The following is a 17,949-nucleotide window of genomic DNA, read 5'->3' as shown; positions in this document are numbered from 1 at the left end:
TCACAAAGTTTTGTTGTGGGGAACTGAAAGGAAATTCGGCATCTGAAAGCCAAATGGTGAATCATTAAGCAGTTTAATTAACTTGACATCTTTCTAGTTTCCCCATGTGTGCATTTTCACAAGAATCTGGTTTGTGAGTAAATATTCAGGCTACTGTTTCTTGGAAACAATGAAAGAAATGGGGTCTTAAACTGGAGGGAAAGTAGAATTATATATGTATTTGAGATGTGTTCTATGTCCCGGTGTTTTCTGTACAGCATCTTCATTTATTTCATAGAACAATTTAATTAGGTAAGTATTATTCATTATACTTTACCAGTGAGGAAACCAGTGATTTGGGCACATGGGTGGTGTGCAAACTTTGAGAATTATTTCCTGTTCAAATTATCACCCATTCCTTGATTTGCAATAAGTCCCTAAAGACTATAATGTTTGGGTATTGTCTGATCAGGAAAACAGAAACCACTTTGGCTACTTAAAACAGAGAGAGTTTGATTCAAATAATTAAATACAAAAGTGTTGGGAAGGATAGTGATTTTAGGCAGGACTTCTGGCTATGTTTGAGTCAGGAGACTGTCAAATGCTCTTCCCTAAAAATAGCTCTGAAGATGGACAGAATTGCCCCCAATCATTTCAGCCCTTGGAAAACTGACCAAAGGCATGTAACAATCTGAAAAGTGTTTATACTAGAGCAAATGCTGGATTTTGTGGAAATCTATGGAATCCTAGACTGTGGCTGATTCCATCTGTCCCTTTAACATGGAGTTCTGCCACTGAAGGAAGACCATAGGACCAGCAACTTTTCTCTTGCCATTAAAGGAGGCTCACTCTACTGGAGCAGTGGATGATGCTCAGAATCCTTATCGGTGAAAGTGGTTTCCCAGAGGCAAGAGTTGTCAGGGAGGGTCAAGGACTCATTTCTACTGGCCAGAGGTTGAGGTTGTGAATGAGGTAAGCACATTCCCAGCTAACATTCTGCACCTATGTAGCAGAGATCAAGAATCCTCATGCTATTTTATAGACTCTTGTCAAATTCACTAGCAAAATAATAATAATTCTTATTCTTTCTCATGTCTTCAGGATTTCTAGTGATGTCTACTTTTTTTGTTTTAATATTGGTTATTTGTGCTTCCTTTCATTTTTCTTTGTCTTTCTTTAATGCATAACAATTTAAATTGTCTTTTAAAAAATTAAAAACCTCAGATAAACAATAAGGATTTACTTTACAGCACAGGGAACTATATTCAAGACCATGTAATAACCTATAATAGAAAAGAATCTGAAAAAATATATGTGTGGACATCTGAAACTAATACAATATTGTGAATCAACTACACTTCAATAATAAAGAAGCAGCCTTTTGGCTTAGCTGATTTCTTTATTGTATATTTATTTATTTTCTATTCTCTGGGCTTCTTCCCTTGTCCTTTCTTTCCTTCCACTTACTCTGAGTTTGATTTGATATTCTTTTCTAGTTTCATGAGATGAAAGCTTAGATCACTGATTTTCAGTTTTTCTTCTTTTTATAACATATATACTATAGACTGTAAATTTCCACTTAAGCACAGCTTTAACTGTGTTCTACCAGTTTTGACACACCATAACTTTGTTACCATTCAGTTAAAAAGTTTTTTCATGCTATTGTGATTTCTTCATTGACTCATGGGCTATTTGGAAGGGTTTTACTAACTTCCAAGCAGCTTGATTCCACTGCAGACAGAGAAAGTGCTCAGAATTATTTCAGTCCTTTGAAATGTGTTGAGGATTGCTTAATGACCCAGCATAAATTCTGGTAAATTTCTTTCAACTTTTTGTGGCACTATTGTTATTGATTTTGTATCCTGTCTCTAGGAGAAGAAGAGGCATGTCCAAATCTTAAGAAATACCCATCACTTCATTTACATCATGTGGCAAGAACATATTCATAATCCGCATACAGGCCTGATGCAAAGTAGGATAGGAAGCTGAATTCTTAGACAAGTTTTCCCCTCTGTAATATAGCAATAAAGCTGCATGCTGTCCCACAGTCTTCCAGGAGAGAGAGGCTCTCTCCATAGCTCAGGTAGAAAAATCCCAGAGAGAATCAGTTCAGCAAATTTGGATCACTAGCCTGTGTTTTACCATCACAATGGCAAAAGGGTGGAAATGGACCAAGCCTGAGTACTCATTTTCCTGTGCCCATATGGATAGTGTAGAGTTCCTGTTGTGGCTCAGCAGTAACGAACCCGACTAGTATCCATGAGGATTCGGGTTTGATCCCTGACGCCGCTCAGTGGGTTAAGGTCACAGATGAGGCTTGGATCTGGTGTTGCTGTGGCTGTGGCATAGGCCAGTAGGTACAGCTCTGATTCAACTCCTAGCTTTAGAACCTCCATATGCTGCTCGGTGTGGCCCTAAAAAGCAAAACAAAACAACAATGGACAGTGTCAATGCCACCAGAATCACACAAAACAGGTTTCCAGGGGAAAGATGAGTTTTATTATTAAGAAAAGGGGATAAGGGGTGCTGCTGGACAAAACAATACCAAAAATGATGTTCACTACAAAATATGGGTGGGGATAAAAAAGGAGAAAAGTATCTACTGTATTTGCAAATACAGAGGTTACAGGAGTTCCTAATGAAATTCACAGCAGAGAGAGTAGCGGGCCTGTAGGGGAGAGTGGGTGGTGCAGGAGGGTGAAAGGACCCAGGCATGCTGAAAGTAGGTATCACTTTCAAGATGACTGGCTGTGAAGAGAAGCAGCCACAACGTTTTGGCCTGAGTTCTCTAAAAAGGTAGTCCTGGTATAACGATTTGAGGTTTACTGCGAAAGTGACCCCAAGACAGGTGGGATAGAAAACCGGAAAAGGAGGGAACCTAACAAGAGAAGATGCAGAAAGGAGTAAGTTGCAGCTGCGGACAATCAGAACTCTTCTGCAGCGACCTTGAAATAGAGCGTAGGATATATGCCTCCCGGCAGATTCATTCTCTGGAGGTTAGGAAGCCGGGCACTAGATACCCGCATTCCTCAGGGATGTCGGATTGCTGGGACGGGTGTGAAGGAACGTCATCATTACAGCACTCCTGGGTCTTGCCCCATTTCTCCTCTAAGCGAGCTTCCCATGGCCAGTGGAGCCTATGGGCAAAATGGAAGAAAGGAGGGCAATTTTACAATATAAGTAGATACCATGAGCACAGGGAGAGCAGGACAGGAAAGGTCGCAGGATATTCTTTCTCTAAAGAGTAAGACATCGGAAGCACATGGGTGATGTAGCTAATTTTTGAGGAAGTGTAGGAAGTTTGCGGGAAATCTGGTAGAGTCCTCTCTCTATTCCTCAAAATGCACCAAAAATGTTTCCTAAAAGGAAGTCAGGTAGGATCAGAACCAAGGGACTTTAAAGAACCTCCTTCCGGAGTTCCCGTCATGGCGCAGTGGTTAACGAATCCGACTAGGAACCATGAGGTTGAGGGTTCGATCCCTGGCCTTGCTCAGTGGGTTAAGGATCCGGAGTTGCCGTGAGCTGTGGTGTAGGTCGCAGACGCGGCTCGGATCCTGCGTTGCTGTGACTCTGGTGTAGGCCAGTGGCTACAGCTCCGATTAGACCCCTAGCCTGGGAACCTCCATATGCCACAGAAGCGGCCCTAGAAATGGCAAACAACAACAACAAAAAAGAACCACCTTCCGCCAACTCAGAAGGGGAAATCGGTCCGGAGGACGAAAAGCGAGTGGCCCAGCGCCGGTAAACGGCAGGGCGGAGTCCAGGGATCCTAGGGTCTGTGTGTGATCGGCGAATCTGAAGTCACCCCCTGGCTATGCACCATCCAGGAGGTCTCAGCAGGCTACGGAAGCATTCGACCCAAACGAAACCAACAGCCGCTTCTACGCCTCGGGTTCTCTGCGGTCCTTAAGCAGGAAAGTAAAAGAAGCCCATTTTGGACAAAGAATGGGGACTTACAACTTTCTGTTTTCATCCAGAAAACGTCCCTTTGAAAGAGTAGGTTGAAAACTACCAGAACAAGCCCTAAAAAGGGATCTTCCTCTGGCACCGCCCCCTTGGCCGTGACCCCGGGCTCGGGAGGACCGCCCCAGCTTCCGGTCCCACTCAGGGGCCTGTTCGGGAAGCTGAGGCTAAAGCCGCGCCCCCTCCTCCAGCCCCCGCACCATCTGCAGCTGGCAGCCCGCTCAGAGAGGGAGCCTGGCGCGCCCCCCGCGCACAGGCCCCCTCCCATCCGCCCGCCCTGGAGCCGGCCGCGCGGAATCACGGGGCGGAGGCGGAGCCGCGCCGACAGTGGGCGCGGCGTCGGGGCTGCGCTCGCTGCTCTGGCAGACGCGCGGGCGCCCGGGCGCCCGCGGCCGGCTACCCTAGAAGCGTGAGGGGCGGGCGCCCAGGCCGCTGGCGGGGGCGCGGCTGGAGCGTGTGGGGCGGGGCCGGCGGGGCCGACGGGTCGGGAGCGCGGCAGTCGCCCCGGCTGGTCCCACGCTGAGCAGCCGCTTGGCCGGCTGTTTCCTGCAGCGGCTGCAGGGGTGGCCCCGGCGCGCGGCCCTTCACCATGTACACCTTCGTGGTGCGCGACGAGAACAGCAGCGTTTACGCCGAGGTCTCCCGGCTGCTGCTCGCCACCGGCCACTGGAAGAGGCTACGGCGGGACAATCCCAGGTTCAACCTGATGCTGGGAGAAAGGAACCGGCTGCCCTTCGGGAGACTGGGTGAGCTTCCCCGTTTCGCGCCCTCCCGCTCCTCCCGGTAGAACGGGCGCTTTTGTTTTAAGGTCAGAAACCTTCCCTCCGTCGTTTCTCGGGCAGATAGATAAAAAATGCATCCCTTAAAGGACTAAGCCCATCGTTTTTCGTGCCTTCTCATCTCCTAAATCGGATTCGGGGCGGGAATGTAGGTGCGGGCTCCTGGAGCCGCGGCTGCCTCTTTACCATGACCCGTCCCTGCAGCCGGGGGCGGGGAGCCCAGGCCTCGCGTCTCCCGGATTCCCCAGGCCCGACGTCCCCAAATCCGGCAGGTCCGCTGGACAGATCGCCGGGCGGGGCGCGGCTACGCGGAGCCCGCTGCTGAAATCTCGCCGGAGTCCTCTTGCACATTTTCTTCACTAAGGATCCTGCCCTGCCTATGTTGGCGCGGGAGGGGAGCTTGTGTGTGTTGAAAACCCTGAGGATTCAGCTACCCAGAGGCTCAGTTAAACTGTCAAAGGATTTGGAAGAGACCTGGATTCTGAAAGCCTGAGCTTCAGCAGTGAGCCCAGCCCAGGGAAGGGCGGAAGGGTGTCTTCTCTTAGCTTCACCAAAGAACACATTCTCACGATCGTGGGTTGAATGCAGATGGTAGGTGACGCTGGATTCTCAGCCCTACTCTCTCTGCGGGAGTTACCTTCATTCACGTGGTTGAAGCTGGCACCACCGCGTCTACATCTTCCTCTGGAGGAAGGTGCTGGGGAAGCAGAGGACCGGCGGCTCCTTTTTAGATGATGTAAACCAGAAGTTGTGCACAGCACTTCAGACTCACATCCCATTGACCTGAACGTAGTCTCACGGCCTCTGACTGCACAGTCATGGGGGAATTGCAGCCTCACTAGGGGTAGCCATATTCCCTGCCAGAAATTCCCCTGGGGTGGGGACCTGATCATATTGCCAGAGACAAATCCGTCAAGAGGAAAAGTCATCCCTGCCTTGGAGGGCTTCTCAGAGAGCCGTGTTCTATGTCCGGAGAGGGTACGGTTTTTAGAAAATAGGTGTGGTCAGAGGGTGGAGAGGTTGAATAGGGAAAGACTGAAAATAGACCATTTGGAATTGACTAGCCCTTGATGGGCTTATGGGGGGGGGGACTGTAATGATTTGAGGGATGAAGGGTATTTCTACTTAGGCTTGCTGAAACTTTTTCTTTGGGAAAGGACCACCGACAACTTTCTATTGTTGTACAAGTGTGCCATGTATGATGAGGACTCCATGGAAGGGCTGATTCCAACCCCTAGAAGTCTTGGAATACAGAGAATGTGCCTGGAAGTTCCCTTTTGCGAAACTGTCTCCCCAGGAAGCCCTCAGCAAAAGAAGAAACCCTGAGTATAGTCGAGAATGTTTATTTCTGACTTGTTCTGTATGCTTCCCTGCCTGACTGACTTTCCTCCTTGAACTGAGCAGTGCCCGGCGGTCAGAGCTTAGGTGGAATCCTAAAATTAAAAGCTGACGAAAAATGGCTCTGTGGGGGCTGCAGCAGGGGTGGTTGGCACTGCTGCGAGGTTCCAGGTGAGGGAGAAAGAGACCAAACCTAGAGGGTCCAAATCCTAAACAGTGACCGTGAAGTCAGCAGATGATCAGTAAACATTTATTTGTTTTTTGGCTGCACCTGTAGCATGCAGAAGTTCCCAGGCTGGGGGTAGAATCTGAGCCGCAACTGTGACCTGTGCCACAGCGGTGGCAACACCAGATTCTTAACCCATTGCACCATAGTAGGAGCTTCAGTAAACTTTTTTTTTTTTTTTTTTTTCTCTTTAGGGCCACACCTGCAGCACATGGAAGGTCACAGGCTAGGGGTTGAATTGGAGCTGCAGTTGCTGGCCAATGACACAGCCACAGCATTTTGGGACCTGAGCCACATCTTTGAACTGCACCACAACTTGCAGCAATGCCAGATCCTTAACCCACTGAGCAAGGCCAGAGATTGAACCTGCATCTTCATGGATACTAGTTGGATTCTTAACCTGCTGAACCACAGTGAGAACTCCAACATTTAATTTTTATGGGAAAGAAAATGGCATCCCACAACCAGATGGTTATTGGCCTTCCCTGTTAGAAATATTTACGTTTTGCTTGAAGTACACTGTGTGAAACCCAAAGAGATGGCCCAGCCTGTAAAGGTTCAGGAATGCCAGTGCCATGGGGATAAGAAGGTAGGCAGTTCAAGTATGAACCAGCCATCAGTCCCAGAGAGACCAAGAGAGCTAGTCAGTGCCTGAAACTTTTTACTTAATTGTATGCTGTTCTCAGATGAATTATTCTTACCTCTGGCATCTTCAGTTTAAACTCCCTTTGTTTGGTTCTACTTTTATTTGTGCTGCTGAAAACTCTATGCATTTTCTTATGATGTTAAACAAAAATGGAGACTTTTGGAGTTCCTTGGTGGCTCAGCAGGTTAACGGTCCAGAGTTGTCACTGCTGTGGCTTTGGTTACTGATGTGGCAAGAGTTCAATCCCTGGCTTGGAAACCTCTACATGCTACAGTGTGACCGAAAAAAAAAAAAAAAAAAAATTTGAGGAGTTCCTGTCGTGGCGCAGTGGCTAACGAATCCCACGAGGAACTGTGAGGTTGCGGGTTTGATCCCTGGCCTCGCTCAGTGGGTTAAGGATCCGGTGTTGCCATGGTGTGGTGTAGGTCTCAGACGTGGCTCGGATCCCACGTTGCTGTGGCTCTGGCATAGGCCAGCGGCTACAGCTCCAATTAGACTCCTAGCCTGGGATCCTCCATATGCTGTGGGAGCAGCCCTAGAAAAGACAAAACAAAAAAACAAACAAACAAACAAACAAAAAACTTTGATGCTTTTGTAGAGATTATCATATTGAGTGAAGTAAGTGTGGCAGAGAAAGACAAATATTATATGCTGTCACTTATGATTGTATGGTTCCACTTATGTAGAATCCAAACAATAGTACAAATGAATTCATTAACAAAACAGAAACAGACTCACAGACATAGAAAACAAACTTATGGCTAGCAAAGGGGAAGAGGATGGAGAGGGATAAATTAGGTATGTGGAACTAACAGTACACACTGCTATATATAACATAGATAAACAACAAGGATTTACTATAGAGCACAGGGAATTATATGCAGTATCTTGAAATAACCTATAATGGAAAAGAATCTGAAATAGGTATAGATATATCTTAATCACTTTGGTGTACATCTGAAACTAACACAATATTGATAACCAACTCTAATTTTTAAAATTGAGGCTTTTCTTATTTATACCGTCTACTCCAATTTTATGAGGAGGGGGAATGCAGTATGATCTACTGAAAAGAGTTTCCCTTGGAGTTCCCATTGTGGCTCAGTGGCTAAGAACCTGAAATAGTGTCTGTGAGGGTGTGGGTTCGATCCCTGGCCTCATTCAGTGGGTTAAAGGATCCAGCATTGCCATGATCTGCCAAGTAGATCACAGATGCGGCTCAGATCCGGCATTGCTGTGGCTGTGGTGTAAGGCCTCAACTAAAGCTCCCGTTCGAGACCCCTCTAGCCTTGAAACTTCCCTATGCTGCAGGTGCAGCTGTAAAAAAAAGAAAAAGAAAATACTCTTCCATCCTAAAAAGGAAAAAGGCAACGGTGGTCTTTGGCAGACCTACAGTGTTGGTATCATAAGATCCACTCCTGGAAGTTCTCGTTGTGGCTCGGTGGGTTAAGAACCCAACTCAGTGTCTGTGAGGATGTGGGTTCAATCCCTGGCCTCACTCATCAAGAATCCAGCATTGCCACAAGTTCCTGGGCTAGGGATCAAATTCCCACCACAGCAGCGACAACCAAGCCTCAGCAGTGACAGTGCTGAATACTGTCCTGTCTCCTTTGTGCTGGTGCTGACCATGTCATTTCCCACCTGTCCCCTTTCCCTTCTGAGCCTCCTCTTTCCTTCACAGGTCACGAGCCTGGATTGATGCAGTTGGTGAATTACTACCGGGGCGCCGACAAACTGTGTCGCAAAGCTTCCTTAGTGAAGTAAGTGTCCTCTGACACCTGTGTTTTCCATCTTTTATCTAAACGGTTTTAGCCTTCATCCTGGAGAACTTAAGCAAAAATGGGGGATTATCTTTAAAGGGCAAAAATACTTTTTTTAAAAAAACCCAACAGATAGCAGTTTTTGATTGCAATTCAACCTTTGCGCTCTGTGCTTGATAAAGCGGTTTGTCTCTTAGGAGGGGGCTCCTGAGAAGCAGAGCCCAAGGCGGGGCTTCTGGTGTGAGTGATTTATGAGGGGAGGGCTCTCAGGAGAAACCCTTTCAGTACCAAGGGTGGGGCAGCTGTGGAAGAAGCCAAGCAAAGACGTGGTTTCAGCTGAGGTCCCACCTCAGCCTGACTTCACGGAGCTTGGGAGTGAATGGCACCTCAGGGCTGTCCTGTGATATTCTGTGCTCTGGTGTCACCCGGCCACTCACTATGGGGAGGAAGGAGCTTCCCCAGCACTTCTAGGCAGGGACAAGAGCAGAGCCCTTGGCAGCCAGCTCGAAGCAGCCAGCGGTCCCCTCAGAAGAGATACCTGGGCAGAATATAACACTATCTACTTTACTGCCCATCACTGAGCAGTTGGCTTATAGCCAGGTGCCCTAAAAAGTGTCCTGAGGAGTTCCCACTGTGGGGTAGTGGGTCAAGGAGAGGTCATTGCCACACCTGTGGCATAGGTCGCACCTGTGGCTGGGATTCCATCCCTGGCCTGGAAACTTACATATGCTGTGTGTACAGCCCCCCCCACAAAAAAGTGTACTGAAATAGAAGGAAGCAGTATTATAGAGTGATCAAGATCTAGGATCAGCAGTGTGGGTTTACGTTCATCTCTTCTCATTAGCTTCAAGAAAATTTGTGATCCCTGTAAGGCTCAATACATCCCTCATAACGAGGTCGCGAGGATAAAATATGGTGACGTGTGTAAAGCATGTAACACAGCAGTACACAGTGCACATTTGAGTCCATGCCCTGATTTCCTTTTCTGTAAAGTGAGGATAATGATAGCAGCTACCTCAGGGTTGTTGTGAGGATTAGTTGAGTCAGTCTCTGTAAAGGCTTGGAATAACGCAGGTGTCCTGGTTCACACTCTATGGATGAGAGGTGGCTGTGACCCCTAAAGTCACGTCTCCAGTATTTCCTCCATGGTGACTGGTAAACATGTGTGTAGCCAAACAAGTCATTAAGTAGGAAGACACTAGAGGATTTGACTCAGTGCAGAGGCTCTTTTCACCACTTACTGCTTTCGGGGCTCTGGATATTTACTAAGTGTTGATAGGAGTATTACCACCAAGTGTTTTGTTTTTTTGTTTGGCTGTGCCCACAGCACACAGAAGTTCCCGGGCCAGGGTTCAAACCCGCACCACAGCAGTGACAACACCAGATCTTTAACCTGCTGAACCTCGAGGGAATTCCTCTACCCTTTTGTTCAGGCTCACTGCCCTCAGTTATTTCTGTATCCACTCCTCCCTGTGATGGGTATTCATGACTTGCCAGCCACCTGTAAGGGGGCATGAGGCTTCTTGAAGTCTTCTTACATATTTAGAATGCCAACAATTGTTTCACCAGAACTAGAAGTGGGACATAGTTGTTTATCCAGATTCTCCATTTAGAAATTTTTATACAATACTTATTCTTTATTCTGTGGTGATTTTTGTAAAAATAGAGGTAGACTTTGGTTTTTGAAGTAGAAACCAGAGAATGCTGTAAAAAGTCATGTTCTCTATATTTGCTTACTTGGTAGTTATAATATGGTGAAGAACATATAGAGCTGGAGGCATGAGCAGGTCTGGGTAGGTCTCTGGACCTCTGTGACCTTGGACAGTGCCACTGAGAATCCTGGTATCTGTGGGCATGGAGGTGATCATACCCACTCCTCGACCTCCGTGGCATGTGACATGGTCTGTTGTGGTACCTTGTAAAATGTAACATGACTTATATGCAGGCTGGGGCTTGTCATCATCCTCTTAAGCTGCCTTCATTCTCTCATGTGTCCTGCAAGGGACTGTGGTAATTCCAGGAGGTGATTGATTTTGTCAGTTTGTCTCTCTCCCATAGTTTGTGTGGCTCAAAACAACCCCAGAATGTTAAAAATGCCACCTCAAGTGGCAGCTCAGAGAAAACAGTTGGGTTGCCCATGGCCATAGTAGTTAGTGTTGAGCCAGGATAGTTCTCATCTGCACGGTTGGGACGCATGGGTGTCCCTCAGGGCTTCCCGGAGCCTCAGTAGAGTTCTCTCCTGGACCCTGATCTCGGGGAGACAGCAGTGAGTGATGGCTTGAAGTGAGACCTTAGTTCCCTGCTCAGGAATTGAACCTGAGAAACCTGGGTGAAAACCGGGAATCCTAACTAGAAGCTAGAGGCAGAGCTGCGCTGGCGTTTATCTCCTTAAGAAAATAACATTTTTTCAGGGAGACCAACCGAAGCTGTAAAAACAGGCACAAAGTTTATTGTTACAGGCACAGCACGACATGTGGGAGAGCACACAGAGAAGCAGTTTATTATTTAAGACAGAAATACACATGCAAAGAGTGTGGGTTTGGGTGTCTTCCAGAATGAGGAGGGCGCCAGGGGGGTGATTTAAATCACTTATGTGAGGGCAGTTCTTCTGGGTCTTTGTTTTTCTCTGGCTAGTTATCTTCTTTGCTTCTCCCGCCTGATTGGACCCAGAGCCTTCCTCAATGTGCTTGCACATCTTTTAGCCAGGAGGGATCCTAGTGTGTGGGGGGTCTATGGGGATCTTGACAGCACTTATTATGGGCTAGCGCCCCTCCCTTTTTGACACCCTCCCACACCAGGAGCCCTCTTTTGCGTGTGTAGTCGGGGAGGTTTCATTGACCTCAGGAGTGATAGATGTGATCATCTTATCTTTTTACTTCAGCAGAGCTCAGCTCCTGTCATTAACTTTCTCCTTGAACTGTCAAAGAGAAGCAAGCTCCAGTATACTCAGCTTAACAAATTCCAGCTCTTTTCAGCCCAGGGGCCCATCTGCCTCCTACCTCATCGCAAGCACTTGTCACTTCAGGGAGTTTCAGAAATTCATCAGGGCCCTATGGCCATAGTCTCAGAGCCCTAACGGGCTGTCCTGGCCCAGGCTGGAGCTTGCTTTTCCTCTTGTGAGCATTTCTCACTTCTGTTGTGAGATGTGACTACACCTCTGTTTGCGGCTCCTTCCCAAATGGGATTTTTTTTTTCTTCCATTTTTGGCCACCCCTTGGCATGTGGAGCTCCCAGGCTGGGGATCAGATCTGAGCCATAGTTGCAACCTAAGCTGCAACTGCAGCAACGTTGGATCCCTAACCCACTGTGCTGCACTGGGGATTAAACTCAAGTCCTAGTGCTCCTAAGATGCTGCTGACCCTGTTGTGCCACAGTGGGAGCTCCCAAATGGGCCTTTTTTTTTTTTTTTTTGGAAATGGAACAAACGCTAGGGACTTCCTATAGAAACTGGACATGGTCCTATAGTGGAAATGAGGGCTTCAGATGAAAGACATCTTACAGACCAGCACTGGCCAACAGAAATAGAATGAGTAGTTTTAAATTCCCCTAGTTGCCCCATTACAATGAGTACAAAGAAATGAGTGCAATTTACTTGTTTATTTATTATGTCTTGTTGTGGAGGGGCTGCACTTGTGGCGTATGGAAGTTTCCAGGCCACGGATTGAATCCGAGCCACAGCTGAGACCTACACCCGAGCTGTGGCAACCCTGGATCCTTAACTCACTGCACAGGGCTAGGGAGTGAACCTGCATCTCTGCAGTGATCCAAGCTGCTGTAGTTGGATCCTTAACACAGCGCACCAAAGCAGGAACTCTGAGTGCAATTCGTTTTAATAATGTATTTTATTTAACCAAATAAATTCAAAATGTCAGTTTGACATGTAATTAATATAAAACAACAAATGAGATATGTATTTTTTTTTTCTCATTCTGAGTCTTCAAAATCTGGGGTGTATTTTACGTTTGTAGCACATCTTAACTCAGACATTACATTTATTGGAAACTCTATTTAGATTTCACAAAAATGTATGGTTGAAAAGGTAGATTTACATACCCAAGTTATTCCCCCCTTGTAAAAGTTTTTCAATAATTGAATTAAATATAAGTATAATTTTCCTTTAATATTTACATGTACATTGACAAAACGGGTTCATTTGATTAAAATAATTGATTAGACTTTGAGACAAAAGCATATCATTTTCAAAACTATGTCCAAGTTAAGTAAATTCACCAACTCATGTGTCAACTCAGTGTTATTAATATTGAATTCAGAGGAGGTATCGAATAAATTGAAAAGAAACTCTAGGAGTCCCGCTTTTGGCTCAGTGGTAACGAACCTGACTAGTATCCGTGAGGATGCGGGTTTGATCCCTGACCTTCATTGATGGGTTAAGGATCTGGGGTGGCTGTAGCTGTGGTGTAAGTTGGCAGCTGCAGCTCCAATTCCACCCCTTGTCTGGGGACTTCCATGTGCTATGAGTTCAGTGTGGCCCTCAAAGGACCAAAAAAAAAAAAAAAAAGAGAGAAAGTCTAAATTTATCATTATTAATAAAGTGTTATTCAAATTTTTCTTTAATTTTTGCCCACCAGTTTGCATCATACTGTCTTTTACAATGAAAATCTTCTGCATATTGAGTCATGTTATAAAAATACATAAAATCATTATCATTGACTTGCATTATGAAATTTAAAATCAATTCTTATACCTGTCTGGCTATGTCATACATAAGGTCTTCTTTTTCAACTTCCTTGAAGCTTTAAATGTAGCTTATTCACATACAGCTTGGGTGTAGGTCAAAAAAACTTAAAGCACTCTGCCATTTAACATTTTTGATTATTGAATGAAGTTATAATTAATTGAATGGAAAAAATGATGTGGCAAGCATTCCTCTTGTTTCAAGAAAATGTGGGAGTTCCTCTTGTGGCTCAGTGGAAATGAATCTGACTAGCATCCATGAGGACACAGGTTCAATCTCTGGCCTCGCTCAGTGAGTTAAGGATCCGGTGTTGCTGTGAGCTGTGGTATAGGTCACAGATTCAGCTCTGATCCCAAGTTGCTGTGGTTGTGGCATAGGCCAGTGGCTACAGCTCTGATTGGACCCCTAGCCTAGGGACCTCCATATGTCCTGGGTATGGCCCTAAAAAAGCAAAAGAAAAAAGAAAAAAATAATAATGAAAAAATGTGAGTTGGAGTTAACAGTGCAGAAAATCTTGTAAAGTTCTTCCATCTCTCAGGGAGTATACACTGGCAAAGGACACAGTGTCATTAAATTCATCAGCTTGTGTTGCTTTTATCAGTTCTATTCTGGTGAATCATTGTAGCATTTGCAAATACATTTTAACAACTGAATCCATACTGAGTGCAAATGTTTTCAGTATTCATCTCAGTAACTAAGCAAATGTTTCCAATATGTAACATGTAATAGAATAAAGCAGTAAATCAAAATATCAGTTCCGTTAAAATCCAGAGGGAATTCCCACTGTGGCACAGTGGGTTAAGAATCCAACTGTAGGAGTTCCCGTCTTGGCTCAGTGGTTAACGAATCCGAGTAGGAACCATGAGGTTACGGGTTTGATCCCTGGCCTTGCTCAGTGGGTTAATGATCCGGTGTTGCCGTGGAGCTGTGGTGTAGGTTGCAGACGCGGCTCGGATCCCACGTTGCTGTGGCTGTGGTGTAGCCTGGTAGCTGTAGCTCTGATTCGACCCCTAGCCTGGGAACCTCCATGTGCCGCAGGAGCGGCCCTAGAAAAAGCAAAAAAAAAAAAAAAAAAAAAGACAAACAAACAAAAAGAATCCAACTGTAATGCCTTAGGTGGCTGTGGAGGCGCAGGTTCAATCCCTGGCCCAAGGCAGTGGGTTAAAGGATCTTATGTTGGCCACAGCTGTGGCGTAGGTCACGACTGCAGCTCAGACTCAATCCCTGGTCTGGGAATTTCCAGGTGCCACTGGTGTGGCCTAAAAAATAATAACAATAAATACAATCCTAGTAAACCCAGGTTTTTACCCAGACTAGCTCAAGTCATGTCTGTCATGATAGAAACTGCTTTGTCACATGTAGGTAAAATTCTTTGACATATGTAAAAGATTACAAACTATCTTCTTAGCTTATACTTTAGGCTGCAGTGTGACAGTTTTTTAATGCATCTGGAAATTTTTTTTTTTTTTTTTTTTTGGTCTTTTTGTCTTTTCTAAGGCTGCTCCCGTGGCATATGGAGGTTCCCAGGCTAGGGGTCTAATCAGAACTGTAGCTGTCAGCCTACGCCAGAGCCACAGCAACGCGGGATCCAAGCCGAGTCTGTAACCTACACCACAGCTCACGGCAACACCGAATCCTTAACCCACTGAGCAAGGCCAGGGTTTGAACCCGCAACTTCATGGTTCCTCGTCAGATTCGTTAACCACTGAGCCATGACGGGAACTCCTGGAAATCTTTTGAGGCAAAACACACTAAGTATTCATTGGGTAGCATCTCTTCTGTCACCTAGCTCATCTAAAACTAAAGAAAAATATTTAATATTTTCAGATTTTGAGTCAGTCCTTTATATTATTAGAAATGCTTTGTACTCTTTGCACAGTTATTTATGGCTTAATTAAAGATCATTCACTTTTGGTAAAATATCTTTTTCATCTTTTTCTCGGAGTTCCCACTGTGGTGCAAGGGGATCAGTATCACCTTAGGAGTGCTGGGACACAGGTTCAATCCCCAGCCTGGCACAATTGGTTAAGGATCTGGTATTGTGGCAGCTGTGGCTTAGGTCACAGATGCTGCTCAAATCTGATCCCTAGGCCGGGAACTCCATGTACCTTGGGGTGGCCAAAAAAGGAAAAAAAAAAAAATCTCTTATTATGTTATTCAACCACATTTCCATCTACAGTGGTTTTCTTGGAGTTCCCTTGTGGCTCAGTGGGTTAAGGACCTGGCACTGTCACTGCTACGGCACAGGTTCAAATCAACCCCTGGCCCTAGAACTTCCCCATGCCACTGGCATGGCCAAAAATAATAATAATAAAAGTAAAATAAAATGGTTTTTCTTTTTTGTGTAAGAATCCAAGCCATTTTATAGCTGACCAAGGTTGCAAGCTTAGATCCTATTAAAAATTTGTTTAAAGTTTTTTTGTTGAGAACTTTTAAATTCCAATTTCAGCCACTAATTTCACTGCTTTTTTGACTCTTGAGAGGAAAATACTTACTGAATTCATTATGTATTTGCTGAAAATGTCTCCTTTACACAAAAAACGTAAGTTTTCCTGCCATGGCAAATTGGAATTGCCATTCATTGTGAAATTTGTGACAAGCCTTCTTCTAGCATTTAATTTTATCTTTATTGTCTGGTTGTAGTTATAGTTTCTACATCCTCACTCAATTTCATATCAGCAGAATGCCTTTGTCTTTTTGCTTTTTAGGGCCGAACCCAAGGCATATGGAAGTTCCCAGGCTAGGGGTCAAATTGGAGCTGCAGCTGCCAGCCTATACCACAGCCATAGCAATGTGGGATCCAACACGCATCTGCAACCTACACCACAGCTCACTGCAACAGTGGATTCTTAACTCACTGAGCATGGCTAGGGATCGAACCCATATCCTCATGAATACTAGTCAGGTTATCACTGACCCACTAGGGGAACTACTGTTTTAAATTTTTTAATTTGTCTGTGTTTATTTTTTTAACTAGAAAAATAATTATGGTTCATTTACCAATTATGATTTAACTAGCTCTCAATGTAGCTTGGCTGTCTGCAAACATTATAATGTTTCATCTGTGCCTGGAAAAAAACTCACATGAACTGAATCAATCTTTTGTCCCCAAGTAGAACAGTAATGTATTTATGTAAAATACTAGAAGCAGCACATGTGCCTGATACACAGGCTGCCTTCCAACTTAGGTCATGTACCAGTTAAAGTGAAACGTCATCCTACTGAAACAATAATGTGCTTCATGGAAATATATTTTACAGTGCTTCATCTTTTAAATTAAAAGTAAACAAAATTTAAAATTAAGTTCCCTAGTTGCATTGGCCACTTTTCAAGTGCTCAGAAGCACTTGGAAGCTACTCTGTGGCTAGTGGCCACCATATTGGACAATGCAATTAGAGCTGAGTATTTAGTGAGTTAGAAATATATGGTGTTCTCTGGTGCCCTGGTGGTTAAGGACTTGGCATTTTCACTGCTGTGGCTCAGGTTTGACCCCTGGCCTGGGAACTTCTATGCGGTAAGAGCTGGCAAGAGCACAGCCAAAAAAAAAAAAAAAAAGTGTGTGTGTGTGTGTGTGTAGTTCCTTTGAGTTTTAAGTTAAATTCTCTTGCCTTTTTTTTTGCGGGGGGGGCGGTCACACCCACGGCACATGGAGGTTCCTAGGCTAGGGGTGGAACTGAAACTGCAGCTGCTGGCCTGCACCACAGTCACAGCAACTCAGGATCCGACCCAAGTCTGTGACCTACACGACAGCTCGCGGCAACACCAGATTGTTAACCCACTGAGCAAGGCCAGGGATCGAAACTGCATCCTCACGTATCCCAGTCGGGTTCATTAACCGCTGAGCCATGAAGGGAACTCCCTTATTTTTTTGGCCACGCCCGCAGCATGTGGAAGTTCCCAGACTAGGGACTGAACCCTCGCCACAGTAGTAACCTGTACCACAGCTGTGGCAATGCCAGATCCTTAACCTACTGCGCAACAAGGGAACTTCCTAAATTCTGTTGCCTTTAACTCAAAAATAATTAAAAAAAAAAACAAAACTCAATTTAAAATATCCTTTCATTGTTTCTGCTCTTTGCTCACAGGCTGGGTTTTGCTGTTGAATCTTAACCCAGACTTGGCCAGTTCTGGTCTAGATCGAAGAGGGCACGTGGCTCAGGGAAGGCCTGTGAATGTCTTTGGGCATGTTCCTTCCTCCTCTGAGAGATGGGGTGAGCTTAGGACTTGGGAGTGATTCCAGGCTCTGCCTCCTGCTTGTTTCTTCCTTTGTGATCTTGGGAAATTGACCTCTCTGTGACCCAAGGCCTCATCTGTGAAATGTGATGCTAGTGCCTCCCCACCCCCACCCCCACCCCAAGCCTCTGAATGGAGAGGAAATGGAGTGGAAGCCATTGCTAAGCGCTGTGCTTATTAAATGCCTACCGGGGTCTGACTTTATCTTCTGTTGTGTTGTGTCATCTAGGGGCAGGAAGTGTGTTTAGTTATAACTGCTACAATCCCATGTCCCATTAGAAAGATCCTTCCTTTATTCTGTCACCGAAGCCAGACTGAGCTAAAAGGAA

At 45.5% G+C, this 17,949-nt stretch overlaps 1 protein-coding gene and 1 long non-coding RNA gene across 7 annotated transcripts in view; one reads left to right on the top strand and one right to left on the bottom strand.

Annotated features, from left to right (window-relative positions):
- Window positions 1-2,455: 2,455 nt before the first annotated feature.
- LOC146404639 (uncharacterized) lies at window positions 2,456-4,046 on the bottom strand. Its single transcript, XR_014841189.1, has 2 exons — window positions 3,937-4,046; window positions 2,456-3,116 (listed from the first exon to the last, which is right to left on the bottom strand). It is a non-coding gene; the product is annotated as an uncharacterized LOC146404639 (long non-coding RNA).
- A 284-nt stretch (window positions 4,047-4,330) lies between these two features.
- TTL (tubulin tyrosine ligase) overlaps window positions 4,331-17,949 on the top strand; it is a 45,359-nt gene continuing 31,740 nt past the window's right edge. For 4 of the 6 annotated variants that reach the window (XR_001307533.3, XR_014839582.1, XM_085015937.1 and 1 more), the window contains exons 1-2: window positions 4,440-4,688; window positions 8,613-8,691. Coding sequence is in view for 2 of the 6 variants with exons in the window: in XM_085015939.1 (XP_084872065.1) it covers window positions 4,532-4,688; window positions 8,613-8,691 (236 nt within the window). In the remaining 4 variants the exon portion in view is untranslated. 6 annotated transcript variants of the gene reach the window in all.

The sequence above is a fragment of the Sus scrofa genome, chromosome 3 (assembly GCF_054392235.1).
Source record: "Sus scrofa isolate SSC_HxYL_T2T_F1_AM1 chromosome 3, Sscrofa_HxYL_maternal_Yorkshire_Landrace_v2.0, whole genome shotgun sequence".
NCBI lineage: Eukaryota > Metazoa > Chordata > Mammalia > Artiodactyla > Suidae > Sus > Sus scrofa.
The sequence above is the reverse complement of the archived record's forward strand: the minus strand, read 5'-3'. Positions and strand labels throughout refer to the sequence as shown.